Genomic DNA, 10341 nt, shown 5'->3' with positions numbered 1-10341 from the left:
CGGAGGAGGAGGCCTGCACCGTCTAGACTTCTGCTCCCAGAAGGGCACAGGTGACATCTGAGAGATCCTCAGGTGTGTGCTGGGGTCCCTCTGCCCCAGGGAAAGGGCCTTGAAGCAGCAGTGAGTGATTCTGTGGCTGTAATTGCAGCCTCTTTGAATCTCTGTTTCTTTGTGGACAGTAATCCCAATTCTAACAGGAATGAACAACATCCCCCGCCATGAATAGGGGGCCTACTATGTGCCAGGCACGGACAATAATCCCAATTCTAACAGGAATGAACAACATCCCCCACCATGAATAGGGGGCCTACTATGTGCCAGGCACGGTACATGCATCATTTCCTGGAACCTTTACAACCTAAAGAGAGCATGGCCAGTTTTTATTGATGCAGAAACTGAGGCCCAGAGAAAAGTGATTTGCCCAGGGTCCCATAGCTATTAGGTGACAACCCAAGTCAAGGCCAAAGATGACCTAGAGGAGGAGTAATAGCCCTCCGCCCAGGGCCTAGAGCAGCAGCGTTACCCTCTCCCCTTCCTCAAAAGCCACCCTAAGTACACAGCCAGGGGAGAAATGCCGCTTGCTTTCTACGCACAGCTTCTCTTAATGGGTCAGCTCCTGGGGGCTTCTACAGGGGGGGTATGATGGCACTGGGGCTCCTGTCCTGACAGGTGTAGCTCTTCAAGCCTCATAAGAACTATGAGGTGATTCTGAATGCTCTGAGGAGACAAGCATGCAGAGAGGCAACATCCGCCCAGGGTCCCAGAGCCACGTAGTTGGGGCTCAAGGTCTGGGCCACGTTCCTAGTTCCCTGGCCCAGGCCTCCATGTGGGTGGTTCTGCCACAGGTGGCCAGACTCCTAGGGACCCTTGGGACCTGTGAGTCCCCATAACGTCCCTGGAGGAGAGGGCTCTTCGGTTGGGCAGTATGCTGAGACTTGGGGTCGGCCCTTGGGGAGTTTCATGGGGGGCAGTCTGTACCACAGTGGTCCTGGGGGGCTGCCTGGAGGAGGCCTTGGGACAAAACTCAGTGATACCACTACCCCAACAATACACTCTTCTCAGCCCCTGCTCTCGGGGTGGGCTCAGTGTGGCCCAGGGCTGCTGAGTGCAGGGCCCAGGGAGAGGTGGCCTTGTGGTTTTTCTCCTCAGTGAAACTGACATCATCTGGAACCCCTTCATGGTCTTGGGTTGGGGGCACACTGGGCCACCTTCTGATTTCATCATCTCAGCCCACATGTATCGAATGCGGAGAGCTCTGGGCTCAGCATGTGCGTGTGGCCCAATCCCTTCCTTGACCTACAGCCTGATTTCTCTTCGGCCAAAGCTGTGGGCTGATTTCAACGCTGTGGGGTAGAACTTTATCTTGTTCCATCCCTAGAGGAGAATCGAAGCTCAGAGAGGTTAAACGAGTAGCTGAAGGCCACACGTCTCTCTATCTGGTAGGGTTGAAAGATTCCGGGATCCCCAGGGAGTAGGGATGTAGGAGCAGCTGCCCAGGGCACGGACTCAGGCTCTCCTCATGCCTACAGTCAGCTGTGAGCCGTTGCTCAGCAAGGATACATCATCCACCATCTTCATCTGACTCTCAGCCACTCAAGGCTTGACCAACTGGTCTCAGGTTCGGGTAAACCTTCTCTCCCTCTCCCCACAACCGCCCATTTCGGTCCAGACAGGTCCTTGAACTTCCTCAGGGTGAAATGGAGCCACAGGCCAAGTCACTTCCCTTTTGGGGACCAGGTTCCTCATTTAGTGTGGAGGGCCATCGTTTTTTCTTTTGGTTTTGTTTTTGTTTGGTTTTTACCTTCCTCTAATAAGAGTAGCTCACTATTCCCCACCATCAGTCCCTGTTTTCGGCGGAACAGATTCCATTCCTGGTATCAGTTTCTATTAGTCAAGACTCTCTGTTCTAACTGGGAAACTTCCAGTGCCGACAGGTTTAAACAAAAGCAGAACGCACAGCAGAAATCCAGCCCATAAAACCCACCCTGGAGGTAGCCACTCACTTTACTGAAGCAACCCAGGCTCACCCCTCCAGCGGCTGGATGCAGGGTCTGTTGATCGAAGTCCTGTTGATCCCCATTTACAGAGGGGGGCAGCAGGGTCATGGAGACAGGGATTTGGCCAACATCACAGAGCCAGTAAAAGCGATGGGAAGTCCAGGTCTGCCCGACCCTACAGCAGAGAACTCCGCCTAAACTGTCTCTCCGGGGGGTGCGTTGTTCTTAAGGGGAAGCACACACTCACAAGGGGCAGAGCTGCATCACCCAGGAGGAACAGCCCCAGCCACACACCTAAGCGGGTGGGGCGGGGCCAGTGACTGGGCGTGTCCAGGGCCCCGGGGGCGGGGCGACACCGGGCAGCGTTTGGTGACTGGCGCCTGCGCAGATCCCGCAGCTGGGAGCCTGCGGCTGGGGCTCCAGTGCGTCTCTGGTCCACCTTGCCGGCGACGCGGGCTCCCGCGCTCCGCTCCGCGCGAGTCTCTTCCGTCGGGTCCGAGGCCCCGCTCCGCCATGAGCCGGTGCGCCGAGGCGGCGGCCGTGGCGGCCACGGTGCCGGGCGCGGGGAACGCGGGACTGCGGCCGCAGATGGTGCCCCGCCAGGCGTCCTTCTTCCCACCGCCCGTGCCCAACCCCTTCGTGCAGCAGACGCGCATGGGCGCGGCGAGGCGCATCCAGGTGAGTGTGTGCGTCAGAGAGGGGAGGCAGCCGGGCGAGGGGCGTGGGTCAGAGAGAAGGTGCATCAGGCGAGGGGCGTGGGTCAGAGAGGGGAGGCAGAGGCAGGAGAGGGACTTGGGCCAGAGAAAAAGGTGCATCAGGCGAGGGGCATGGGTCAGTGGGTCAGAGAGGGGAGGCAGCCGGGCGAGGGGCGTGGGTCAGAGAGAAGGTGCATCAGGCGAGGGGCGTGGGTCAGAGAGGGGAGGCAGAGGCAGGAGAGGGACTTGGGCCAGAGAAAAAGGTGCATCAGGCGAGGGGCATGGGTCAGTGGGTCAGAGAGAGGAGGCAGGCCAGGTGAGGGGTGTGGGTCAGAGAGAAGGTGCATCAGGCGAGGGGCGTGGGTCAGAGAGGGGAGGCAGAGGCAGGAGAGGGACTTGGGCCAGAGAAAAGGGTACATCAGGCGAGGGACATGGGTCAGTGGGTCAGAGAGAGGAGGCAGGCCAGGTGAGGGGAAGGATCTGAGATGAGATGGTCTGAGGGTGCCTGCCATAGGTGTGACAAGGGAGGCTTCTGAGGGGGGCGTGAGTCTGGGAAGCAAAGGCTCCGAGGGAGAAAGAGCCGTAGATCTGAGAGGAGAGGCTTGTGCAGGGGCCATGCGTCTGCAAGGGGCGCAGATGTGGGTCCGAGGATGGAGGGACCTGGAGGATGGTCTGGGGGCGGGAGGGGGTGTGTGAGAAGAGAAGGTGCAGAGCACATGTGGGTCTGAGATGGAGTTCCTAGCCAGGAGGAGGCAGAGCAGGCCAGTGGCCGAGGACACATTCCGTTCCATGCTGAGAAGGGGGAATGGATCCGTGAGAACTTCCATTGGAGTTTGTGAGAATGTAGCTGGAGGCCAGTCTATACAGGAGAGTGGGTTTGGGGAATTTGGTTTGTTTGTTTGTTTAAGGAAGGAGAGGAGTGAGTCTGGGATGGGAAGAGTGAGTGAGAACGCAGAGATCCCAGGTTTGGAGTTGGAACAATAAGTAAGACTGAGAAGATCCAGAGGCATCAAGGATAGGACATGGGAATCTAGGAAAAGGGATGGTGAGGGTCAGCTTAGGGTGTTTCTTTTTGGTACCGGACCAGTCTTCATCCAAACACTTCTCCTGGGTTCGAGGATGAGAGGTACCCCCGACGTTCTTCCACTGTTAAAAATGGCCGCATGCAAAAAGGAAGTGTCCTTTCCTGTCCTTTTTCTTGTAAAGCACTGCCTTTCCCACGAACAGTAACCCTCACTCTTTGGACTTCCTCTTTGGTGAAGTTAGCGATCAAAGAACAAGATAGACTGTGCAAGCTCCATTTGTCCTGCGTGGTCTGTATTGGGGAGGGGGGGGGCGGAGGAGAGGAGATGTTTTTGATGTTTTCTTGTCCACATCACAAGTTCCTTTCCTTTGGATTTGAAATAGTGTGATTGATGCACAAAGACCATCGTCTTGGGCAGTGGAGGCAGGTTGAGTGCTGGGCTGAGCAGCGTGGGTGGTGGTAAGAGCGATGATAGATGGGTGTCTGGTGAAAGAAGGGTGTGAGAGCGGAAGAGGAAGACCATGTAGTAACACCTCTCTGTAAAGAAACGAGACGTTTACAACTTGGATCTTCACTCTTCACGTCTGCCAGTGGGTAGAGGTTCCCATTGTATCCTAAAAATTGAGAAACACTTCTGAGGACAGTGACTGTCACACAAGGTTAATTGTAGTCAAATCCGTCCCACTTGAATGAAAGTCTGTCCATCTATTTGGCGTCATATTTTTGAAAGAGGACCAGAGTGGCCTATTATAAGTATTTGTATTGCACCTGGAGTAAATTATTGTTTTTTAATAGTGTGGCCTGTTACGGTTGAGGGACTTCCAAATACTAACTACAAGAGCTAAAGTACAATGGACAGATCACTGGTCTTAGAGAACATCTCAGGCCCTGCCCTCTGTTCGTTGTACGACTCCGGCCAAGTCACTTAACTGCTCTGAACGGCACTTTCCTCATCTATTAAATTGGAATAAAGTACATCAAAAGAGGGATAAAATTAAGTGAAGTAATGTGTGAAGAAATCTGGTATTGTTTGCTGATCTTAATATGGATAATTATGCTATTGGTTGTCTACATTTTTAATGTAGTACTTAAAATGTGCTATTTGTATGGAAAGGAATTGAATATAGTCTGGGTATTTATTTTAAAAACTAAAAGTCCATGTAGACCAGAGATACAAAGTAAGTGTCAATGGCTTGAATGGTCTAGGTCAGTGGTCAGCAAACTTGCAGCTCGCGAGCCACAATCGGCTCATGGGCCGCAGTTTGCCGCTCTGTTGACTAATGAGTTTGCTGACCACTAGACTAGACTAAATGTTACCGTGTAGTTGGAAGCTGTGAGGATTAGGCAATTGTGGCATATTGTGTGCAAAGAGGTAAAGGGTAGTATATGACAGTGGTCTGCAAACTCATTAGTCAACAGAGCGGCAAACCGCGGCCCGTGAGCCGCTTGTGGCTCGCGAGCCGCAGTTTGCCGACCACTGGTAGGTAAAGGTAGATATAATTGAAAAACTGTTGGCTGTATTACCCAGTTTAAAAGATGGATGTACTTTCATTTAAGTATGACTTGATATGACTAATTCAGACTAAATTTCACTTGAATTCAACTTTAATCTTGAATGAGGATCAGTGTCTTGCTCAAGGACTGTTATCACTTTTGCATCTCATGTCAGGGCTTAGCTTGGCCCCTCGCCTTCTCTTTTTTGACTATTTAAGGATCTGCTACTTAGTGGCATGAAAAAAAGTAGCCTGGCTTTCATTTCTCCTGTAGAATATGGGGTGGAAATGAGTGTCCAGTAGTAATTGTGGTCATTTACCATATAAAAATACTTGTTGAATGCCTACTATGTGCCAGGCACAATACAATTCTCTGGAGATACAGCAGTGGAAAGAGAAATAAGGACCCTGCCTATCTATAGCTTATATTTCACAGAAAAAAAACAACCAAGTAAACAAGTACAAAAGCAAATAATTTCATGTTTTTGTAAGCGCAGAGAAGAGGATAAGCCTGATAGAGTGTTGAAAGAATGTCTCCCTACAGAGATGAGATATTACCAAATAGAAATATGATGGAGAATCCTCCTAATTTTTCAGAATTACTCAAAATTGCTTTACTGTTAAGTACTATGATTTGTTGCAAATAGGGAAGAGGCACAGAAAAAAAAAAAGGTTGCTCACTATTGGACAATGTACTCAATTAAAATCCATGTTACCTGCTCATTTCGAATGTTAGTGAATCTTCTGGGAATATTCTGAAACCTCACTGCAACTTTTCCTTCAGGGTCCGTGTTATGGTCCTTTCTCCCATTCAGGTTTATTTCTTGGCCGTTTGCCAGGCTGTCTTTATTTGACCTGCCTTGGAGCCAACCCATGGCTGTATTTTCTCATCAGAATTACAGTTCTCATTAAAAGGTACCATTAAGAAATGGAAAAGGCAGACCATGAGATGGGAGAAAAGGTTTTCAATACGTAGGTCGATCAACAAAAGACTGTTCTAAGGAATATAGAAAGAACGCCGCCTACAAATGGATATGAATAAGACTAACCACCCAATAAAAGTGGCCCAAAGACTTGAACAGGCACTTATTTTAAGAAGTTAAAGGAATGACTAACCAACACCTGAAAAACACGCTCAGTCTGTCAAGGAAGTGTGAGTTAACACCTCAGGGAGAGCGCATTTCCCACCCGCCCGTGCTGCAAAGACTGACACCACCAAGTACTGGTGAGGGTGTGAGGCAACAGGAACTTGCATACTTGTTAGTAGACATGCAAAATGGTACAACCACTTGGGAAACCAGTTTGGCAGTTTCTTATAGAGTGAAGCATGCCCTGACCCAGCAGTTTCATTCCCTATGATATGAACATATATGTTCACACAGGGACGTGAACATTAATCCTCATAGTTAAAAACTTATAATACGGCCAACTGTCCATGAACAGATGAGTGGATCAATGAACTGTGATCTGTTCACACAATGGAATCATACTCTGCAATTAAAAAGACTGTACGACTTACGCATAGGGCTGCATGGGGGAAATCTCAAAAATACGAAGTGAATGAAGCCAGACATAAAAGTTTATACCAGGGGTCCTCAAACTACGGCCCGCGGGCCACATGCGGCCGGCCGAGGACATTTATCCGGCCCGCCGGGTGCCGCTGCCTGTCCTGCTTAGCAGCCGACGCGTCCCGGGCCCGCAGTGCGCATAGGAATTTGTTCATAGTTTGTTTTTTTAAACTATAGTCCGGCCCTCCAACGGTCTGAGGGACAGTGAACTGGCCCCCTGTTTAAAAAGCTTGAGGACCCCTGGTCCATACTGTGTGGACTTGATATCATTTTGATATCATTTATATGAAAATCTAGGACAGGCAAGACTATAGTGAAAGAAAGTCTCAGTGGTTGCCAAGGGCTGGGGAGAGTGTATTGACTGCAACGAGGCACAAGGGACCTTTTTGGGTGACTGGAATGTTCTATATCTTGATCGTGGTGGTGTTTGCATAGCAATATAGATTTGAAAAACGCATAATCTATACACTTCAACTAGGTGCATTTTATTTTATGTAAATGATGTCTTAATAAAGTTGATGTTTTAAAGTCACTAACGACACCAGATGTTGGCCAGTATGTATGGTGGCTGAAAGGGACATTTTAAAAAGGATACAGCCTCTTATTTTTTATCAACTTTGACTTTCAGACTTTCTTCCTTGGCATTGTCCTGCTTCCGGTTCGTGCCGTACTGCTTGCCTTGGTTTTATTACTGGCATGGCCATTTGCTGCGATTTCAACAGTGTGCTGTCCTGATAAGCTGACCCATCCAATAACTGGTTGGAGGAGGTAAGAAAGAGTTACGTCTAAATATTAAGTAAGTCACCATACAGATGTTCAGCTAGTGATCAATAGTTTTATCTACCTGCTACCTACTCAGTTTTCATTACTCATTTTTGTTTCTCAGATGAGACTGTTCTTAATTGATCATATGCAGGAAATTACTGCCCAAGAACAGATCATCTTTTGTTGAAGTTGTTACTTCCTAATATTAAAACACTAGAGGCCTGATGCACGAAATTCGTGCAAGAATAGGCCTTCCTTCCCCCAACTGCCGGCACCGGCTTCCCTCCAGCTCCGGCTTCGTCCAGAAGGACGTCCGGTTTAATTAGCATATTACGCTTTTATTATTATAGATTTTTATTGTTTTCTGAATTATTGCCAAAGAGTGATGGATGCCTGGTTCTCAAAGACCCGGTTAGTATACCTGACACCACTGCGGTGGAAAAATACCCAACTTCTTTAGTGGTTGTTCTTCCTGAGTTTTCACATTTGCTTTTGTCCCTCTGTAATAACTACATACTTCAGCAAGCGATATAATTAAGTGGGTAAATTATAGTATATTAACTCATTACTTTAGTGATCACTATTATTATATTAATCCTCACCCGAGGATATTTTCCCATTGATTTTTAGGGAGAGTGGAAGAGAGAGGGAAAGACAGAGAGAAATAGCGATGTGAGAGAGACACACCTCGATTGGTTGCCTCCTGCCCTGGCCAGGGCCCAGGCCGGGGAGGAGCCTGCATCTGAGGCATGTGCTCTTGACCGGAATTGAACCCGGGACCCTTCGGTCTGCAAGCCAATGCTCTATCCACTGAGCCAAACCAGCTAGGGCTTTAGTGATTATTATTAACAACAATTTAATTATTAATCAGTATAGCCAAGTTTTATTAAACATTAGCATTGAGGCCACTGGAACTGCTTTTCAAGCAGTGTGTAATTAGCCTGGTGCTAGAGAATAGACTAATGATAAACCGAAGTTACTAGTAAAAGTCCATTCCCACGGGGCAGAGCCCACTTGTTGCCGTACGTACGTATGTTCTGAAAGCGAAGGCCCTTCACGTGAACTCCTGGGATTTCATAGAAATCCATAGTGGGGTTTTAGGGCACTGTTAAACTTTCTGAAATGGTGCACCTTTTTTTTTTGTACACAAAGGTCTATTCCTTTTATCTCAACCTCAAATGAGAATACGTACCCCCAAATTCTGAGAAACACTGTTTTAGAAGCTTTTTAGGAAACATGCAATTTGCTGTTCAATTCATGTTCGAGTGAACAAATGTCAACATGAAACACACGGAAGCTGGTTTGAACTGGAACTAAATCCACAGCCCGCAATGCCCCGGGGAGAAATTATACCCCCTCAATCCTTGCAAATCAGACTCCTTTGTTTTATAACTCAAGGTCGTCTGTCCCTAAAAACATACTGTAAGTGACATTTTTCATCACCCACTGATTCCTTTCACTTATTTCCTTGGTTGCTATTATTAACGACGTGTAGAAACCTATGATAAGGGAAAGAACAATCTAAAACAGCCGTGGGCAAACTACGGCCCACGGGCCGGATCCGGCCCGTTCGGCTGTTCTATCCGGCCCGCGGAGCCGAAAGAGCGGAGGGTTCTCTTGCTCTCCCCTCCACTCCTTTACTTTGAATTTATATTAGTTCACACAAACACTCCATCCATGCTTTTGTTCCGGCCCTCTGGTCCAGTTTAAGAACCCATGGTGGCCCTCGAGTCAAAAAGTTTGCCCACCCCTGGTCTAAAAGGTCAGGAAACATAAAATAAAGATTGGAAAAGAAAGTCCTATTTTCTTCAATGAAGCCTCCTCTCAAACAGGTAACTATTGGCGTTATTACCAGACTGTTAGCCATTAAAAACACACCTTACCTAGAAGTCTTTCGTGACTTTGAACATGGGGTACTTTGGAATGTAGTTGTCAGAAGCTGCATCGCTATGAATCGGAAATAGGACTTGTGGGAGCCCCGTGAAAGAGGGCGCTTTTTATCACTACATCACTAGAGATCTTAGCTCGCAAGGAAAGGGCAAGAAGGAGAGAGCCGGTCATTCCTCTGTGCCTCTGGAAAAGAACCCTGGCTTTCTGTGTCTCCCCTCTCCTTGCTGTGAAGTCAAAGTCAGACCAACTTCCTCAGTAGCTCGTTGCTTCAGAGTTCCTCTCTATCATATTACAAGATGGTTGGGAAAATTAGCTAGGAAGCCCACTTTCTAAAACGCTCATCCGCTGTCCTATGGGAGGATATATGTAGTACTGTATTTTCGTGAAAAGCTTTATGTGTATTTACAGACCAAGATGTCCATCCTGTGTTTCCATTTCTAGGGGGTTTATGTTTTGGTTTCTCTACTCATGTGAGTCTATCAAGGTCAGGGGCTGGGCCTTCCTTGTCTTGAGTGTCCAGCACAGTTCCTGGCACAATTTGATGAATTGTTAATCTTGAATGACCGATCCTTTGGAAAACGTTAGCAGTTAGATTTCCAGAATTGTCTAAGTGAGTGACAATGAGGTGGTCAATTTTCTTAAGATTCTTGATGATGTCTTAGAAGTCTGACTTTTAAAAAGTATTCCTAAAATAACGCCGAGGACAGTTTCGGCATGAGAATTCTAAAAGTGTCTGGGGAGATAGCGGCGGCGTCGTTACTCACGTGTAGATTCCCAGGGTGCTTACCTGGAAGGGCAATACGGATTTGAATTTCTCAGAGGGATGTGTGCTGAAAACGCACTCTATTCACTTTAGAGTCACCATAAAGCATAGCGCCACTTGCTAGCCATATGTCCCTGGGGAAAAAT

At 48.2% G+C, this 10341-nt stretch overlaps 1 protein-coding gene across 2 annotated transcripts in view; it reads left to right on the top strand.

The window, feature by feature from the left end:
• The first annotated feature begins 2374 nt into the window (after nucleotides 1–2374).
• Nucleotides 2375–10341, top strand: part of LPCAT2 (lysophosphatidylcholine acyltransferase 2) — a 58854-nt gene continuing 50887 nt past the window's right edge. For both annotated transcript variants that reach the window (XM_080645724.1, XM_080645725.1), the window contains exons 1-2: nucleotides 2375–2675; nucleotides 7406–7545. In XM_080645724.1, coding sequence (XP_080501850.1) covers nucleotides 2511–2675; nucleotides 7406–7545 — 305 coding nt within the window. In that variant the 5' untranslated portion in view covers nucleotides 2375–2510. The remainder of the gene's footprint in view (nucleotides 2676–7405; nucleotides 7546–10341) is intronic.

The sequence above is a fragment of the Plecotus auritus genome (assembly GCF_963455305.1).
Source record: "Plecotus auritus genome assembly, chromosome: 10".
Taxonomy (NCBI): Eukaryota; Metazoa; Chordata; class Mammalia; order Chiroptera; family Vespertilionidae; genus Plecotus; species Plecotus auritus.
This window is presented reverse-complemented; position numbering and strand designations above follow the sequence as displayed.